Below are 21102 nucleotides of genomic sequence, written 5' to 3' on the forward strand. Positions count from 1 at the left end.
CCTCAGCAACCCTTTCAGCAGTAACAGACATAGGAATGTCTAATAGACATGCTGTGTGTATTGTACTACAGTGTACTGCTGTGTGTTATTTGTACCATACTACAGTGTTCTCAGTGTAGTGCTGTGTGCACTGTTATAAGTACTCTTCTGTGTATTGTAGTGTATGGTGTGTATTGTACTACACTGTACTAAAATGAACAACTGTGTATTGTACTAGTTTACTGCTGTATTGTATGACAGGGTGCACAAAGTACTACTGTGTGTATTGTACTACTGTGTACTGCTGTATATACAGTGTACTGCTGTGTGTATGGTAGTACAGTGCATTGCTGTGTGTACTGTGCTGTGGTACTGCTGTGTGTATTATTTGTACTGTACTACAGTATTCTCCAGTGTACAGCTGTGTAATGTAGTGTATGGTGTGTATTGTACTACACTGTACTAAAGTGAGCGACTGTGTATTGTACTAGTTTACTGCTGTATTGTATGACAGGGTACAACCGTGTGCATTGTAGTACAGTGTACTGCTGTATATACAGTACTACTGTGTATTGCTGTGTGTATTGTACCAGTGTACTGTTGTGTTGGAGCACGTAGAGAACAGATCTGCAGCTCCGGCTCACAAAGAACACGATAAAATCACGAGAAACTTCTCCATCATAAAAAGAATAGAAGGTAACTCCTCCCACACACGTGACAGATCACATGATCATGACGTCATCTAAGGTCCTTCAACACTAGCCTCTTCTACACACGAGACTAACCACATGGTCGTGACATCATCAAAGGTCCTTTATGCCCAACTATAATCTGGCGTCTCTCAGAGTTTTACCTTCATGTGGTGTTGACGCTTATGACAAGGTGAGGAGCAGGTGTGGTTATACTGAGAAGAGCAACTACAGGGCCGGCCATGTATTAGTATAGACGCTCACACTGTCCAGTATAGGGCCGGCCATGTATTAGTATAGACGCTCACACTGTCCAGTATAGGGCCGGCCATGTATTAGTATAGATGCTCACACTGTCCAGTATAGGGCCGGCCATGTATTAGTATAGACGCTCTCACTGTCCAGTATAGGGCCGGCCATGTATTAGTATAGACGCTCACACTGTCCAGTATAGGGCCGGCCATGTATTAGTATAGACGCTCACACTGTCCAGTATAGGGCCGGCCATGTATTAGTATAGACGCTCTCACTGTCCAGTATAGGGCCGGCCATGTATTAGTATAGACGCTCACACTGTCCAGTATAGGGCCGGCCATGTATTAGTATAGATGCTCTCACTGTCCAGTATAGGGCCGGCCATGTATTAGTATAGATGATCACACTGTCCAGTATAGGGCCGGCCATGTATTAGTATAGACGCTCACACTGTCCAGTATAGGGCCGGCCATGTATTAGTATAGATGCTCACACTGTCCAGTATAGGGCCGGCCATGTATTAGTATAGATGATCACACTGTCCAGTATAGGGCCGGCCATGTATTAGTATAGATGATCACACTGTCCAGTATAGGGCCGGCCATGTATTAGTATAGATGATCACACTGTCCAGTATAGGGCCGGCCATGTATTAGTATAGACGCTCACACTGTCCAGTATAGGGCCGGCCATGTATTAGTATAGATGCTCACACTGTCCAGTATAGGGCCGGCCATGTATTAGTATAGATGATCACACTGTCCAGTATAGGGCCGGCCATGTATTAGTATAGATGCTCTCACTGTCCAGTATAGGGTCGGCCATGTATTAGTATAGATGATCACACTGTCCAGTATAGGGCCGGCCATGTATTAGTATAGACGCTCACACTGTCCAGTATAGGGCCGGCCATGTATTAGTATAGATGCTCACACTGTCCAGTATAGGGCCGGCCATGTATTAGTATAGATGATCACACTGTCCAGTATAGGGCCGGCCATGTATTAGTATAGATGCTCTCACTGTCCAGTATAGGGCCGGCCATGTATTAGTATAGATGCTCTCACTGTCCAGTATAGGGCCGGCCATGTATTAGTATAGATGCTCTCTCTGTCCAGTATAGGACCGGCCATGTATTAGTATAGATGCTCACACTGTCCAGTATAGGGCCGGCCATGTATTAGTATAGATGCTCACTGTCCAGTATAGGGTCGGCCATGTATTAGTATAGATGCTCTCACTGTCCAGTATAGGGCCGGCCATGTATTAGTATAGATGCTCACACTTTCCAGTATAGGGCCGGCCATGTATTAGTATAGATGATCACACTGTCCAGTATAGGGTCGGCCATGTATTAGTATAGATGCTCACACTGTCCAGTATAGAGCCGGCCATGTATTAGTATAGATGCTCTCACTGTCCAGTATAGGGTCGGCCATGTATTAGTATAGACGCTCACACTGTCCAGTATAGAGTCGGCCATGTATTAGTATAGACGCTCACACTGTCCAGTATAGGGTCGGCCATGTATTAGTATAGATGCTCTCTCTGTCCAGTATAGGGCCGGCCATGTATTAGTATAGATGCTCTCTCTGTCCAGTATAGGACCGGCCATGTATTAGTATAGATGCTCTCACTGTCCAGTATAGGACCGGCCATGTATTAGTATAGATGATCACACTGTCCAGTATAGAGCCGGCCATGTATTAGTATAGATGCTCACACTTTCCAGTATAGGGCCGGCCATGTATTAGTATAGATGCTCTCTCTGTCCAGTATAGGACCGGCCATGTATTAGTATAGATGCTCACACTGTCCAGTATAGGGTCGGCCATGTATTAGTATAGATGCTCTCACTGTCCAGTATAGGGCCGGCCATGTATTAGTATAGATGATCACACTGTCCAGTATAGAGCCGGCCATGTATTAGTATAGATGATCACACTGTCCAGTATAGGGTCGGCCATGTATTAGTATAGATGATCACACTGTCCAGTATAGGGTCGGCCATGTATTAGTATAGATGATCACACTGTCCAGTATAGAGCCGGCCATGTATTAGTATAGATGATCACACTGTCCAGTATAGGGTCGGCCATGTATTAGTATAGATGATCACACTGTCCAGTATAGGGCCGGCCATGTATTAGTATAGATGCTCACACTGTCCAGTATAGGGTCGGCCATGTATTAGTATAGATGATCACACTGTCCAGTATAGGGCCGGCCATGTATTAGTATAGATGCTCACTGTCCAGTATAGGGTCGGCCATGTATTAGTATAGATGCTCTCACTGTCCAGTATAGGGCCGGCCATGTATTAGTATAGATGCTCACACTGTCCAGTATAGGGCCGGCCATGTATTAGTATAGATGCTCACACTGTCCAGTATAGGGCCGGCCATGTATTAGTATAGATGCTCTCACTGTCCAGTATAGGGCCGGCCATGTATTAGTATAGAGGCTCACACTGTCCAGTATAGGGCCGGCCATGTATTAGTATAGATGCTCACACTGTCCAGTATAGGGCCGGCCATGTATTAGTATAGATGCTCTCACTGTCCAGTATAGGGCCGGCCATGTATTAGTATAGATGCTCACACTGTCCAGTATAGGGCCGGCCATGTATTAGTATAGATGCTCACACTGTCCAGTATAGGGCCGGCCATGTATTAGTATAGATGCTCACACTGTCCAGTATAGGGCCGGCCATGTATTAGTATAGATGATCACACTGTCCAGTATAGAGCCGGCCATGTATTAGTATAGATGATCACACTGTCCAGTATAGGGCCGGCCATGTATTAGTATAGATGATCACACTGTCCAGTATAGGGTCGGCCATGTATTAGTATAGATGCTCTCACTGTCCAGTATAGGGCCGGCCATGTATTAGTATAGATGCTCACACTGTCCAGTATAGGGCCGGCCATGTATTAGTATAGATGCTCACACTGTCCAGTATAGGGCCGGCCATGTATTAGTATAGATGCTCACACTGTCCAGTATAGGGCCGGCCATGTATTAGTATAGATGCTCTCACTGTCCAGTATAGAGCCGGCCATGTATTAGTATAGATGCTCTCACTGTCCAGTATAGGGCCGGCCATGTATTAGTATAGATGATCACACTGTCCAGTATAGGGCCGGCCATGTATTAGTATAGATGCTCACACTGTCCAGTATAGGGCCGGCCATGTATTAGTATAGATGATCACACTGTCCAGTATAGGGTCGGCCATGTATTAGTATAGATGCTCACACTGTCCAGTATAGGGCCGGCCATGTATTAGTATAGATGCTCACACTGTCCAGTATAGGGCCGGCCATGTATTAGTATAGATGCTCACACTGTCCAGTATAGGACCGGCCATGTATTAGTATAGATGATCACACTGTCCAGTATAGGGCCGGCCATGTATTAGTATAGATGCTCTCACTGTCCAGTATAGGGCCGGCCATGTATTAGTATAGATGCTCACACTGTCCAGTATAGGGCCGGCCATGTATTAGTATAGATGCTCTCACTGTCCAGTATAGGACCGGCCATGTATTAGTATAGATGCTCTCACTGTCCAGTATAGGGCCGGCCATGTATTAGTATAGATGCTCACACTGTCCAGTATAGGGTCGGCCATGTATTAGTATAGATGCTCACACTGTCCAGTATAGGGTCGGCCATGTATTAGTATAGATGATCACACTGTCCAGTATAGGGTCGGCCATGTATTAGTATAGATGCTCACACTGTCCAGTATAGGGTCGGCCATGTATTAGTATAGATGATCACACTGTCCAGTATAGGGTCGGCCATGTATTAGTATAGATGATCACACTGTCCAGTATAGGGTCGGCCATGTATTAGTATAGATGCTCTCACTGTCCAGTATAGGGTCGGCCATGTATTAGTATAGATGCTCACACTGTCCAGTATAGGGCCGGCCATGTATTAGTATAGATGCTCACACTGTCCAGTATAGGGCCGGCCATGTATTAGTATAGATGCTCACACTGTCCAGTATAGGACCGGCCATGTATTAGTATAGATGATCACACTGTCCAGTATAGGGCCGGCCATGTATTAGTATAGATGCTCTCACTGTCCAGTATAGGACCGGCCATGTATTAGTATAGATGCTCACACTGTCCAGTATAGGGCCGGCCATGTATTAGTATAGATGCTCACTGTCCAGTATAGAGCCGGCCATGTATTAGTATAGATGATCACACTGTCCAGTATAGAGCCGGCCATGTATTAGTATAGATGCTCACACTGTCCAGTATAGGGCCGGCCATGTATTAGTATAGATGCTCTCACTGTCCAGTATAGGGCCGGCCATGTATTAGTATAGATGCTCACACTGTCCAGTATAGGGCCGGCCATGTATTAGTATAGACGCTCTGATTGCAGTCTGCAGTGTATGTACTGTATATACTGACATACAGACTCCTATCAATGTAGGGTATGGGGTTTCTCCTACTGTCCAATGAGGCTCATACCTTTTTGAAAAACAATTTTACCTTCAAAAACACTTTTTGTTACTTGCAGTTAGTTAGATGTGGCCCTGGTATTTTCCTACAGGCTACATGAATACCTTCAAAATTTCAAAGGACAGAATACAGTCCTATGAAAAAGTTTGGGCACCCCTATTAATCTTAATCATTTTTAGTTCTAAATATTTTGGTGTTTGCAACAGCCATTTCAGTTTGATATATCTAATAACTGATGGACACAGTAATATTTCAGGATTGAAATGAGGTTTATTGTACTAACAGAAAATGCGCAATATGCATTAAACCAAAATTTGACCGGTGCACAAATATGGGCACCTCAACAGAAAAGTGACATTAATATTTAGTACATCTTCCTTTTGCAAAGATAACAGCCTCTAGTCGCTTCCTGTAGCTTTTAATCAGTTCCTGGATCCTGGATGAAGGTATTTTGGACCATTTCTTTCTACAAAACAATTCAAGTTCAGTTAAGTTAGATGGTCGCCGAACATGGACAGCCCGCTCTCAAATGATCTGAAAACAAAGATTGTCCAACATAGTTGTTCAGGGGAAGGATACAAAAAGTTGTCTCAGAGATTTAACCTGTCAGTTTCCACTGTGAGGAACATAGTAAGGAAATGGAAGACCACAGGGACAGTTCTTGTTAAGCCCAGAAGTGGCAGGCCAAGAAAAATATCAGAAAGGCAGAGAAGAAGAATGGTGAGAACAGTCAAGGACAATCCACAGACCACCTCCAAAGAGCTGCAGCATCATCTTGCTGCAGATGGTGTCACTGTGCATCAGTCAGCAATACAGCGCACTTTGCACAAGGAGAAGCTGTATGGGAGAGTGATGAGAAAGAAGCCGTTTCTGCACGTACGCCACAAATAGAGTTGCCTGAGGTATGCAAAAGCACATTTGGACAAGGCAGCTTCATTTTGGAAACAAAGATTGAGTTGTTTGGTTATAAAAAAAAGGCGTTATGCATGGCGTCCAAAAAGAAACAGCATTCCAAGAAAAACACTTGCTACCCACTGTAAAATTTGGTGGAGGTTCCATCATGCTTTGGGGCTGTGTGGCCAATGCCGGCACCGGGAATCTTGTTAAAGTTGAGGGTCGCATGGATTCCACTCAGTATCAGCAGATTCTTGAGAATAATGTTCAAGAATCAGTGACGAAGTTGAAGTTACGCCGGGGATGGATATTTCAGCAAGACAATGATCCAAAACACTGCTCCAAATCCTCAGGCATTCATGCAGAGGAACAATTACAATGTTCTGGAATGGCCATCCCAGTCCACAGACCTGAATATCATTGAACATCTGTGGGATGATTTGAAGCGGGCTGTCCATGCTCGGCGACCATCTAACTTAACTGAACTTGAATTGTTTGTCCAAAATACCTTTATCCAGGATCCAGGAACTGATTAAAAGCTACAGGAAGCGACTAGAGGCTGTTATCTTTGCAAAAGGAGGATCTACTAAATATTAATGTCACTTTTCTGTTGAGGTGCCCATACTTTTGCACCGGTCAAATTTTGGTTTAATGCATATTGCACATTTTCTGTTAGTACAATAAACCTCATTTCAATCCTGAAATATTACTGTGTCCATCAGTTATTAGATATATGAAACTGAAATGGCTGTTGCAAATACCAAAATATTTAGAACTAAAAATGATTAAGATTAATAGGGGTGCCCAAACTTTTTCATAGGACTGTATGTGTCATGCTGTTCATGCCATGGGGAATTTAGCCCCACCCACTCATATTTTGATTCTACCAATTTCAACCATTTCTGTGCCCCTACATGATATCCCCCCATATTATAATGTCCCTCTCCAATTGTCCCAACAGTATAATGTCCCCCTCCAGCTGCCTGTACAGTTGAATGTCTCCCTCCAGCTTGTATTTTTTTTTTTCTTATTAATGTAGATTGTGAGCCCCACATAGAGCTCACAATGTACATCTTTCCCATATCAGTATGTCTTTTTTTGGAATATGGGATGGAAAGCCATGCTGACATGGGGAGAACATACAAACTCCTTGTAAATGGTTTTTTGCCCTTGGCGGGATTTGAACACCAGGACTCCAGCGCTGCAAGGCTGCAGTGCTAACCACTGAGCCACCGTGTTCCTTGCGATTCTTGCAATGGTATTATCATGGGGGGGTTTTGTGGCAGACAAGGGATTTTGTTCATTTTGTTAACTTATTATTATCCTTCAGTTTTAAAGAGCAGTGACATCCCAGATCTTTGGCATTTGCTACAAGCTTTCTCAGCATGGCGTTACAAGGTGAGTAATGCTCTCTTACATTGTCGTGTTAATGTCAAAAATTTCTTTTCAATATGTGGCTTGTGTTAAGGACCTGAATTAAAGGGGTTGTCCAGGATAACCATTTTTTTGTAAGGAGGCTGGGGAAGGTGAAAAAAAACAAAACCCTTTCTCACCTCCAGTGTCTCCCACTATGGGAAGTTTCACAAAAGCAAGCCCCCGGAGCACCAGGTACAGGTGAGTATATATTTATTTATTTATAAATTCCCCCACCTCCTTTAAAAAAAAAAAGTTGGTTATCCTGGAGAACCCCTTTAACCCCTTAGTGACCAGCCTGTTTTAGACCTTAATGACCAAGCCGAATTTTGCAAATTTGCCCTGTGTGACTTTATCAGTGAATAATTCTGTAACAGTATAGCACATCCAAGCAATTCTGAGATTGTTTTTTCGTGACATGTTGTACTTTACTGAGAAGCTAAAATTAGACTGATATAACTTGCGTAAATTTATTTAAAAACTCGCAAATGCTGAAAATTTTGAAAATTTTTCAATGTTTTCCATTTTTAGCTGCGATATCTCACATATGCACAATAATACAGGGCAAAAAAGTTACTAGTTATATATTTCCAAATGTTCCTTTTGTTTCAAGCATATTTGAAATAATTTTAGCATATTTGAGTAACTTAGACAATTTACAAGTTTATCAAGTTTATAAGCAAATTTTGGAAATTTTGAGTTTGTCATTTTTTCCTGTACCAAGCTCTGTTTGCAGACAGGAATAGGTGGCATAATGACAGAACCACCCATTAAATGATCCAATTTGTAAAACTAGACCCCTTCAGGTATTCTTTGAGGGGTATAGTGAGCATTTTGATCAAATAAATATTGTTTTGCAAGAATTATTACAAATGATGATAAAAATTACATTTTCATTTTCTTCAAATATATGTAATATTAAAGCCAGTTTTTTTGCACACAACACATCAAAAAGAAGAAACACACCCCAAAATATATCACCCCACTTCTCCCGTGTTAAAAAATGTCCATTTTGTGGCCTTAGTCCTATGTACGGACACACAGTAGGGCCCAAGAGGTCGGGAGGGCCAATTGGGTTTCAAAACACAAATTTTGCTTGCAGATATTTTAGGCCCATTGCACATTCAAACAAGATTTGAGTTACCAAAGCAATTGAAAACCCCCATAAATGACCCCATTTTATAAACTAGACCCCTTAGGGTATTCATTGAGGGGTATAGAGAGTACTTTGACGCCATAAGTTTTGAGAAAATTTGCGTCAAACAAAAAAAAAATCATATTTTTTACACAAGTGTCATTTTATAGGCAGTTTTTTTGCACATAACACATGAAAATGAAGAAAAACACCCCAAAATAAATGGCCCCATTTCTCCCGTGTTCAAAAATGTACACTTTGTGGCCTTAATCCCATGTACAGACGCATGGTAGGGCCCAAAAAGAAGGGAGCACTAACTGGATTTCAAGACACAATTTTTGCTTCTAAATGTTTCAGGCCCATTGCTCATTTAAACAAGATTTGAGTTTTCAAAATAATTGAAAACCCCAATAAATGACCTCATTTTATAAACTAGACCCCTTGAGGTATTCATTGAGGGGTATAGTGAGTATTTTGACCCCATAGGTTTTAAAAGAATTTGCGTCAAACAAAAAATTCTCATATTTTTTACACAAAAGAGTAAGTTTAAAGGCAGTTTTTTTGCACATAACACATGAAAATGAAGAAAAACACCCCAAAATAGATGGCTCCATTTCTCCCGTGTTCAAAAATGTACACTTTGTGGCCCTAATCCTATGTACGGACGCACGGCAGGGCCCAAAAAGAAGGGAGCACCAACTGGATTTCAAGACACAAATTTTGCTTGCAGATATTTTAGGACCATTGCACATTCAAACAAGATTTGAGTTACCAAAACAATTGAAACCCCCCATAAATGACCCCATTTTATAAACTAGACCCCTTAAGGTATTCATTGAGGGGTATAGTGAGCATTTTGACCCTATAGCCGTTTCACAGATTTTACTAACTTAGGGATGTGTAGGTTAAAAATTACTAAAATGTCCCTTTATCCCCAAAGTTTTCATTTTCATAAGGGGTTAAAGGAGAGAAAGCCCCCCACAGTTTGTTGCACAATTTCTCCTGAACACGGCAATACCCCATATGTGGCCATAATCTGCTGTATGGGGACATGGTGGGGGTCAGAATGGGAAGAGCGCTATTTGGCTTTTGGAGGGCAGATGTGGCTGGAATAGTTTTCTGGTGCCATGTTGTATTTGCAGAGCCCCTAAAGTACCAATACAATGGAAACCCCTCAAATGTGACCCCATTTTAAAAACTACACCCATCAAGGAATGTATCAAGGGGTAATATCATTTTGAGCCTAAAAATGCTTCCCAAAAATTAATGTACAAAATGAAAATTGAAATTTGTAAAGAAATCTGCCATCTCGGTGCCCAATACGTTGCACCCACTTTGTGTTGTCAGAGACCTGCACTCCTAAAACTATTAAGGGGCCATCCCGAGGGGCAGAAAATTATATATGTGGGTGTAAACTGCTGCTTGGGAACACAGCAGGGCGCAGAAAGGAAGGAGCACTGCGCTTTTTAGCTATTGGGTTACAGAGTTAGAGGGACTTTCGGGGCGCCATGTTGGTTTTTTAGAGCCCTGGAGGTGCCAGTAAACTGGAATTCGCCAAGAAGTGACCCCATTTTGTAGGGGAAATTTTAGGGTCTCGGCAAATATGACATGGTGTCCAAACACCAACAATCTAAATCTGCACTCCAAAAGCACATATCGCTCCTTCACATCTGCGCCCTGCTGTGTACCCAAATGGCGGTGTATGCCCACATGTATGACACTGGTGTACCCCGGATAACGGACTTAATGCCATATGTGGGTAGAAAGGCTGTTTGGGCACAGCCGGGCACAGAAGGGAAGGAGCGCTATTTTGGTTTTTGGAGCACAGTTTGGTTTTTGGACGTCACTTTTGCAAAGCCCCTGAATTGCCAATAAAGTGGAATCTGCAGACATGTCACCCCATTTTGGACACTAGCCCACTGATGGGATTTATCAAGTGGCGTAGCGAGCATTTTTAACCCTTGAGTGTTGCATTTATTTAGTTTCCAGAAATGAAATTGCGGCTGATAATGAGAAGTTAAAAATGAAGTTTTCCAGAGATTCGCCATTTCAGTATCTGATATGTTGTGCCTAACTTATGTCAGCAGAGACACTCCAAAAACTGGTAAGCTGGTATCCCGGGCACAACAGCTTTTAGAGCGTTCATCTCTGATACAAGTCGGGCACAATATATTACGTACTGAAATGACGGTTTCTTGGAAAAATGGTCATTTTTACCTTTCACAATCATCTGCGTATTCATTTATGGATAATAAGTTATAGCAACATTTGGGGGTTAAAAATGCTCTCTGTAGCCCTGGATAAATCCTTCAGGGGTGTAGTTTCCAAAATAAGGTCACATATCAGGGGATTCCGCTTTACTGGCGCTTCAGCTCTGCAAAAGTGTCATGGCATCCAAAAACCAAACTGTCTGTGCTCCAAAAACCCAATAACCCTTCTTCCCTTCTGTGTCCGGCTGTGCCCTAATATCAGTTTATACTCACATATGACATTACGTCCGTTATCCTGGGTACACCAGTGTCATACATGTGTCATAAACTGCAGTTTGGGCGCACAGCAGGGCACAGAAGGGAAGGAGCGCGATGCGGCTTTTAGAGTACAGATTCAGATGTTTGGTATCCGGACGCCATGCCATGTTTGTAGAGCCTATAACGTACCAGAAAACTTGATTCCTCAAAGGAGTGACCCCATTTTGAAAACTGCACCCCTCAAAGAATGTATCAGGGGGTGTAGTGAGTATTAGTATCCCAGACGTGACTGCACAGCGGATGGCGAAGAGGGAATATATAAGAGGTGCGGAGTACATTGCAAACACCAAATTCCCTACTATGTCCCAGGAGCTCCTATGATTGGGGGAGTCACTCTGGGGGTCACTTTGGGGGTCATTTCTGGTGTCTGTTCCCTCCTAAGCTGTAAATATGGGGTGTCCCCTGATATACGCTTGCACAGCTTATATATTCCCTTCCTGACGCAGCCAGTCGTGTTCTAATGATTTGGCGATTTTGCGGAATTTTGTCTTCACATTGCTAGATGCTATATTTTCTTTATTTTTCTGGTTACGCGGCCATATAAGGGCTTGTTGTTTGCGGGATGAGATGCATTTTGTAATGACACCATTTTTGGGTGCCTACAACTTATTGAATACATTTTATTAACTCTTTTTTGCTGGATTTTTTAAAGAAAAATCAATTCTGGCATTGCATTCTAACTTTTAAATTTTTTGCCATGTAGCGTACAATATAAGCAACATGTGTCCTTTATTCTGCGGGTCGGTACGGTTACGGCGATACCTCATTTATATTATTTTTTTATGCGATACTAATTCTGTAGAATAAAAACACATTTAGGGACATAAATTAATGTTTTTTGTATCGCCATCTTCTGAGAGGCGTAACATTTTTATTTTTTGGTTGACAGTGTTGGTTGAGGGCTTATTTTTTGCGGGACAATGTGCGCTTTTTATTGGTACTGTTGTGGGGTGATTATGACTTTTTGATCACTTTTTATAGCATATTTTGTAAGGTGAGATGGCGAAAAATCACTACTTCTGGCGGGTTTTTTCCGTTTTTTTTTCCCGACGTTCACCGTGTACATTAAATATTGTTGTAGTTTTATTGTACAGATTGTTACGGACGCGACGATACCAAATATGTATTGTTTTTATTAATTTTTAGGTTTTTTTTTAATATAATTCATTTTCTATAGAAAAAAGGGATTTTGGGGCTTTATAACTTTATTCATTTTTATCAGACACTTTATTTATTTTTTTACTTTTTTCTCTTACTTTTTCATGTGTCCCTTTAGGACACTTGGATTAGTGATGCTTTGATAAAAGCATCACTAATTCTCTATTAGACGCTGCAGGACACAGCTGTCAGTGTCTTGCAGCGTCTGGAGGAAGTCAGACGCAGGGGCTGCCTGCGTCTGACTTCCTCTTCCCCGGGCAGGATCAACCAGGTATTGGGGGTCTCTTGGAGCTTGGGGTCACTGGCCAGACCCCAGGCTCCATGTTAGAGACATCGGCACCCCCCCATCTCGCCGCGGGGGGTGCCGATTCGGCCGGCACCGTCACGGAACCGCTTCAGTTCCGTGATCATGTTTGATCACGGAACTGAAGGGGTTAAAAAAACCCGATCGGAGCCCCCTCCGATGGGGGGTTATGGAGCAAGGTCTTAGCTGTAAGATACAGCTAAGACTTGCTCCAATTACGTCGGCACTGACAGGGAATCCTTCCCTGACTGCCCGACGTAGTTTTCCTATAGGGCAGTCAGGAAGGACCTGCAAGTGCCGACGTAGATTCCCTATGGGCCGGTCGTTAAGGGGTTAAAGGGGCTCTGTCATTGGAAATGTCATTTTTAGATAAGCACAACCTTAAGAAAGGCAATTTCACACCTACCTTTAGTATGTAAATTTTCTCAGCAGATTTTGCTCTATGTGTATGTATAGCAGAGGCTGCTGTGCTGATGACTCGTCTCCGCTGTGTATTCACAGAGTAGACAGTGCACACAGATATTTCCGGTGCACAGTCAAAGCTCATTAGCATATGAATAAAAACGGACTTATACAAAATCTGCTGAGGCAATTTACATACTTACATACGTATGTGTGAAATGGCCTTTCTAAAGGCTATGCAAGGATGTGCTTATCTAAAAATGACTTTTCCCAATGATAGAGCCCCTTTAAGTAATAACTAGAGATGAGCGAGTACTGTTCGGATCAGCCAATCTGAACAGCACGCACGCATTGAAATGAATGGACGTAGCCGGCACGCGGGGTTAACCGGCCAGCCGCCGTCAAAGCGGAAGTACCAGGTGCATCCATTCATTTCAATGCGTGCATGCTGTTCGGATCGGCTGATCCGAACAGTACTCGCTCATCTCTAGTAATAACCAATGATACACCCACTTGATTTCTGCAGGTCCCACATGTCAGACCCCCACCGATTTAATATTGATGACCTATGCTAAAGTTTAATGAGGGGGGGTTTTCATTGGACATATTTAAACTTAAACCTTCCTGCAGTTCCCCCATCTTTACTTTTTCATTTGCAATATTTCAGCTTCTTGTACAGTGAGTGCCATCTTGGTTCTGTTTTCTAAATTTGTATTTTGCCACCTTTTACATCCAATGCATTGTCTTTTTTTCCTGCGTTTTGACAGAAGATGATGATACGTGGTCCCCTCCATCTGAGTCAGATATGAAAATTTTGAGAGCACGACGTGAGCGCCAAGATAAAATTAGCAGGATGATGGGAGATTACTTATTGAAGGGATACAGAATGCTTGGAGAGAGCTGTGATATGTGTGGGGTGAGTTAGCACCAGGCAAACATTCCATAGACTCCTTGCCAATAACACTGTACTGACCTCTTTTCTCTCTCCTCTAATATGTCATCTATAGACCATATTATTACAAGATCGACATAAAAAATTACTTTGCATCTCGTGTCAGGAACTTGATTCTGATACCGAAAAGGACAACCCAGGTATTTTAAATTTGATCGTATTTCGCGTGCCATTCTTTGTATATCTATGTATACTTGGCATCAGCTGGGACGTTTATAACTGCACCAGTAGAGTGAAAAACCTCAACAGAAGTCATTTCTGCTCTCAGATCCAAATGTCCAAGCTGTGCTATGTGTGAAGCCACTCACATTACTTAAATAGTTTCTATCATTAAATGCTGCTATACCCCTGAATATATTGATACACTATATATATATATATATATATATATATATATATATATATATACACTGTGCATAGATATCTATATATCTATGCACAGTGTGTATATGTGTGTGTGTGTGTGTGTGTGTGTGTATATATATATATACACACACACACCCACACACACACCTCTTGACCAAATAGGTGCGGTGGATGCAAAGGATCAAAACCCCTCCTGCTGGGGCAGCAGATTCATGGAGGGACGAATAAAAAGTTCCAGCAATCTAATGGAATTAAAACTTAGCTTTTATTTTCATTTTGTATGTAATAACAAGAGCATCAATAAAAATATATTTCAAAATATCATCCCCTGGAACGTGGGAGGGAGTAGAGCAGCTGACGCGTTTCAGGTGCCTTCACCCAGTGTAGAGGATATGAAGACTTTATCAATCTACTCTAATGTTTTGTTATACAGGATTTTTTAAATTTATTTTTGCCTTTTTTATTTAGTTTCTCCATTTTTATATTTATTTTCCTTTTTACTATTTTGTTTATACTTTTTTTTCTTTTCTTTTTTTTTTATCTCTCCGATATCTGGTGGAAGCTGGGATAGCATTAGCTGTGTCCTCCCAGCATTACTCTGTACTTAGATCACAGATAATATTGATCTAATACCTGCCGGCCATTGGGTCACTATTAGCAGTGATCTTTATACAGGGGATTGCTGGCAGGAATGGTATCATGTGCTCCTAGCATTCTCCTCTCCTCCATCAGATTGCTGGAAGCCCCTGCCATCATCAAGTCACCACACATTTCCATGGCAGGTATTTGGTTTCTTGCACTTGGGTCCGGTTGCTGAACACAGCATTCACTTTGAGTAATGTCCTCAGTTTGTTTTTGTGACAGGGAGCAGAAATGATCAGGGACACAGAGTCGGCCCAATCTCTTTGTCAGAGCACTGTGCAGCGCAATGTGCCATAGTGAAATAGATCACCTAAATGTACGTTGCTGCAGACTAAGGTATACGCTGCAGTGCACAAATAAATGTATTGACAACCTATAGGGGAACCTGTCAGGAGGAAATACTTAAACTACCAGCTTGTAGCTGAAGTTTAGGGCCCTGAAGTTGTGAGATGGTGGTCAAGTGTCTGTCAACTTAATCTCATATTATAACAAAAATTTCACACTCGCCTACCTTAATAAGAACTTGATTTTCTCACATTCTTGACCAAAGGGTACAAACTTTGCAATATAATTTACTAAAGAAAAGGGCCTGGGTATCTAACTATTACTCCTGTCTTTACTTCTTATCTGTACTCCTTAAACATGCAATGTCAGCTTACAATGAAGTCAATGAAAAGGGGAGAAGGAAGAGAAGCAGAGATATGAGGTTGTCTCCAGCATTAAATAAGTCATTTCTGCCAGGAGAAAGCTGGATTGTAATATCAGGTACCACAGCTGTGTTGTGAAAGAACAATGTCTTGCTACAATGCAGATGTGTCTCTGCTTTGAGGAGCTTTCCTCTTTCTGCCCTTCCTCTATCTCTAGATTTCTTTTGATTAGTGGCAGGAGGTGGCAAATACACAGTCTAGTCACATTGATGTGAACACCTGTCAAAATCCAAAATAACCACTTCGCAGAGCGGACCGCTACGAGACGTGCAGGAAGAGAGGGGATGTTGTGATGATGGTCACTGGGATGTTGAGCCATGCCGACTTCAGTGCCGTGGCCAGCTGCGATAGGTTACTCGGTTGAGCATCCATGGCGTGAACAACCCCAATCGAGGTGGTCCCACAGATTCTCGATTGGGTTCAGGTCCAGGGAATTTGCTGGCCAAGGGAGTATGGTAAACTCATCCCGGTGCTCCTCGAACCACGCACGTACACTGCGAGCTTTATGACATGTCGCATTGTCTTGCTGGTAAATGCCATCATCCTGAAGTAAAATAATTCACTTGTAGGGGTGAACATGGTCCGCAAGGATAGATGCATACTTGTGTTGATCCATCGTGCCTTCCACAATGATGAGTGCACCCAGATGGCTGATGACACGTGCCTTCTGCGATTGGTTATTTAACGTTGACGTCAAAAGTAGGCGGTGGTCACATTAATACGACTGGACTGTGTAAGTGAAAAAACTGGCCTTATTCTTTAATGAAATACATTACAAAGTTTATCTTCATCTTTACTATGGATTTATGGGAGAAAAATTAGTTTTGCTTTAAACAGGGTTGAGAACATAAATAACAGCTTGCTGGTGGTTTTCAGGTTCTATTTTAAAGGGATCCTATCAGTCAGACACAATTTTTTGTAGGTACCACGTCAGAATAGCTTTAAGAAAGGCTATTCGTCTCCTACCTTTTGTCGTCTTCTTTGCGCCACCCTTCGCCTACAATCCCATTTTTTCTCGATATGTAAATTAGCTCTCTCGCAGCACTGGGGGCGGCTCAATGCTGCGAGAGAACTCCCCAGCGCCGCCTCTTCTTCTAGCGGTGGCTTGTAACTTCTAAGGCCTCGGGCCTTGGGCAGAGCAGACTGCACATGTCCACAGGCCACGAGAAAATGACCGCCTGCACAGTATTGTAAGCGGCCATTTTCTCGTGGCCTGTGGGCATACGCAATCTGCTCTGCTTGAGGCCTTAGAAGTTACAAGCCACCGCCGGAAGAAGAGGCTGAAGATGACGCTGCTGAAGAAGAGGAGGCGGCGCTGGAGAGAGTTCTCTCGCAGCATTGGGGCCGCCCCCAGTGCTGCGAGAGCTAATTTACATACCAAGAAAAAACGGGATTGTAGGCGAACAGCGGCACGGAGAAGACGACGAAAGGTAGGAGAAGAATAGCCCTTCTTAAGGCTATTCCGATGTGGTACCTACAAAAAATTGTGTCTGACTGATAGGATCCCTTTAAATGTTCATTGTTTTCACTATTTAATGCCGTGTTATTATGTTTCTTTTGCCCACCTCTTTCCCTTTTGACTAATTTTTATTTTTTTTTTATTTTGCTTGTTTGTTTTTTGAAGTCCTCAATCCTCAAGCTGCGCTGTCTCAGGTCCGAGAGCATCAACTTTCTCTACAGGATAACCCTGTTTGTGATGTCCCAGCCGCTGTCGTCCCAGCCGCTGTTACCCCTGTAACAATCCTTGAATCCAGCCCTGTAAATGCCAGCACTACTTCTAATGATCCTGATCATCTAGTTTCTGCTGAGAGTGCTCTTCTAGAGAAGATGAGCTGGGCTACTCACCAGCTTAAAGAAACCAGTTCTGTGGAGTATAGCTCCCAACTATGTGCACTCATTGGTACTTGTGCCCAGAGTCTAAAGTCACTTCGAGATCTCCGACATTAAGAAAGTGGTGGTCCTTTTATAGTTGGCAACAAATACAACTATGTATGTCATTATTAATTCATTATTCTTTTATTGCTGTCTTTGTTTTCAGGATGGACCGCGGTAATAAAAGTGCTGTATTGAATGTTTGTTACCTGGTCAGCTTTACAAAAATTGTATTTATTCACATTAAAGTAATAAAAATAAAAGTATATTCTCATCACCGTTTGGATGTTGCTGCTTCTTTTTTTTTTTTTCTTTTTTTTTTATCATCGGCCACAAACAATTTTTTCATAGACAGTACAGTACATACTTTTATTTTTCATATATATTTATAGTTTCACATACTTACATGTACATATATTTAATTGTAAGTACTTGCATCTTTGCAATAATTTTAACAAAAGTAATGTAGATATTTGGGTTTTTCCCGGGAATTGGAGCGACCAGTGTTCAATCGAACCTGCATGCGGAAGTCCTCAGACCAATCACTGTAGAGCAGGGGTCTCAAACTCAACTCAGCATGTGGGCCGCAGAGCAAGATCCCAGCCAGTCAGCGGGCCGCACCGCGGCAAATTTATCTCCACCCACTTTTATGTTGACTCCGCCCATTCATTTTCCATGTGCCCCCACACTGTATAATCCTCCTACAATCACCCGTAAACTATATGTCCCCCCTCCATCTTTCCCCCAGTTACATACACACCCTTCATCTGCCCCCAGATTCATGTCCCCCCATCTCTGCCCCCAGATTCATGTCCCCCCATCTCTGCCCCCAGATTCATGTCCCCCCATCTCTGCCCCCAGATTCATGTCCCCCCATCTCTGCCCCCAGATTCATGCCCCTCCATCTCTGCCACCAGATTCAGTTGCATCCCTGGGGGCAGTAAGTAATTAGTGTATCCTTTTCTTCCTCCTCAGAATGTCTTCTTCTTCCTCCACTGTTCCTCCTAGAAGGAAGGCTGCTTCCAAAAGGAAGCATCTGGCGTGCGCTTCCTGTAGAGTGCCGCTGCCTGATGACTCCCAATATCGGTTCTGTCAGGGGTGCAGAGCCCCCTCTGTTGAAACAACTCCCATGCGAGAGATGGTTTCCTGGGTGAAGGGGTACGTCCAGGACTCCATGAAAAGGATGGAAGCCGTCTCCCTGGCCAAGAGGCCACGGCTGGATTGTGAATTGTCCCTGCCGCCTCTGGAAAAGCTGCGCCTCAGGGATGTGGAGTCCTCTTCTAGTACGGAGGAGGAGAAGGAGATTTTTCCCCTGACAAAATGTCCGGAGTATTCAAGACCCTAAGAATCAGAGACCGGGAAGGCGGGGAAGGCTCTAGCCGTAGGTATCGTACCTTCAGGCCCTCTTCGGAGATGCTCCGCCTGATGGAGGGCGACTGGAGGCACCTGGAGAGATCCTTTGCGCCATCCACATGCTTCAAGGCACTTTTTCCCGTCTCTGAAAGTCAACTAAAGGCGTGGGGTCCCCCACCAAAGGTGGACGTCGCCGTGGCCAAGTTATCAAGGCGCTCCATCCTTCCATCAGAGGACGGCTCGGGCCTCAGGGACCCCATGGATCGCCGAGTCGAAGGATCTTTGAGGCGTGTATATTCGTCCGCCTCTGCCCAGGCCTCTTTGGGCATGGTCGCGAATGAGGTAGCAACTGGCTTACGCGCAGAACTGTCTTCCCTGTCCAAGGACATCGATTCTGGCGTGGATCGTGATGATCTCCTCGCGGCAGTTTCCGACATCACGCTGTTGGTGGATCACCTGACAGAGGCTACCCATTTTCAGACCCGTCTGGCGGCTAGATCCATGGCACTGGCTACTGTGGCTCGCCGACCCCTATGGCTGAAGCCCTGGAAGGCTGACCTTACTTCCAAAAATAGCCTCTGTGGTCTCCCCTTTGAGCGCGGACGGCTGTTCGGAAGGGAGCTCGACCACATCATGGAAGGCTGGGCCGACTCCAAGGGCAAGAACCTGCCACAGCCCCTTGAAGGTCGGAGTACCTCCTTTCGAGGAAGAGGCACCCGGAGAGGCACCAGAGGCCAGCGGCGATCAGGGAGAGGAAGAGGTCGGGGCTCATCTCGTGGCCGTAAGAATGCCCCCTTCTAATTCCCTCTCAGTACACCCCCCCCCTCCCTACCCTCCCCTGGGGTGGGCGGTCGTCTTTTCCACTATGTGGAGGCCTGGCGGCAGAATATTCGGGACCCCTGGGTCATCCAGACGATCCAGGAAGGCTATAAAATTAATTTTGTTTCCCAGCCGCCAGAGAAGATGGTAAGAACCCGCCCTCTTCAGGGCCCCAAACAACTTCATCTGGAGAGATTGATTCAGAAGTACGTGGACAAGGCCGCGCTAGAGGTGGTTCCTTGCGCAGAGCAAGGCACAGGCGTCTACTCTCCAGTCTTCCTGGTCCCCAAGCCATCAGGCGAGTGGCGTATGATCATCGATCTCAGGTATCTGAATCACTTCATTCGCAGGATGCGGTTTCGCATGGAAACCATAAGGTCAGTACTACCTTTCATGCACCCTGGAGATCACTTCGTCACTCTGGACCTGAAGGACGCCTACCTCCACGTACCCATCTTTCTGGCACACCGAAAGTTCCTAAGGATTGCCGTACACATACAAGGGAAAGAGGCGCACTTCCAGTTCGCAGCCCTCCCGTTCGGCATATCCTCCGCCCCCCACACCTTCACAAAGGTTATAGCTCCGGTCGCTGCCGCCCTATGCCTTCAAGGCATATTCATAGTCCCGTACCTGGACGACTGGCTTCTGAAGGCTCATTCAAAGGAGGTTCTTACCACGCAGGTGCAGACCGTCGTAGCTCTACTAGACAAGCTGGGGTGGCTGGTAAACTGGCAGAAGTCAGTGATGGTGCCATCAACACGAGTTCAGTTCCTGGGACTTATTCTAGACTCTCTCAACATGACGGTCTCTCTACCCTCTTCTTGCAAAAGGAAAATTGCTCGGGTGGCACATCATTTGTCTTCTACATGGAAGGTCACCATCAGGACGGCTATGAAGGTCCTTGGATTGATGTCCGCTGCCCTAGATGCAGTTCCTTGGGCCCTATGACATATGCGCCCTCAACAGAACGAGATCTTGAGAGTCTGGAATCACAGTCCTTCAGGTTTACAGAAGCCAATCCAGTTAACCATCAGCACCCGACAAACCTTGCCCTGGTGGACCCATCTGCGAGATGGGAAGTCCTCGGTCCAGCCCGCCTGGACCCTGTTGACTACAGATGCCTCCCTCACAGGCTGGGGAGCTC

General features: G+C 44.0%; 1 protein-coding gene across 2 annotated transcripts; it reads left to right on the forward strand.

Annotated features, from left to right (window-relative positions):
* The first annotated feature begins 760 nt into the window (after positions 1 to 760).
* On the forward strand, positions 761 to 18065 carry ZNRD2 (zinc ribbon domain containing 2). 2 transcript variants are annotated; one of them, XM_075281603.1, is made up of 5 exons: positions 761 to 861; positions 7638 to 7705; positions 14015 to 14163; positions 14255 to 14339; positions 17539 to 18065. In XM_075281603.1, the coding sequence occupies exons 2-5, from the start codon at positions 7693 to 7695 to the stop codon at positions 17859 to 17861; spliced, it is 570 nt and encodes a 189-aa protein (XP_075137704.1). In that variant the 5' UTR covers positions 761 to 861; positions 7638 to 7692; the 3' UTR covers positions 17862 to 18065. The 2 variants fall into 2 exon arrangements, with proteins under 2 accessions (XP_075137704.1, XP_075137705.1); XM_075281604.1 differs by having other exon boundaries at positions 14018 to 14163.
* Positions 18066 to 21102: the final 3037 nt, after the last annotated feature.

This window comes from Leptodactylus fuscus, chromosome 7, assembly GCF_031893055.1.
Source record: "Leptodactylus fuscus isolate aLepFus1 chromosome 7, aLepFus1.hap2, whole genome shotgun sequence".
NCBI lineage: Eukaryota > Metazoa > Chordata > Amphibia > Anura > Leptodactylidae > Leptodactylus > Leptodactylus fuscus.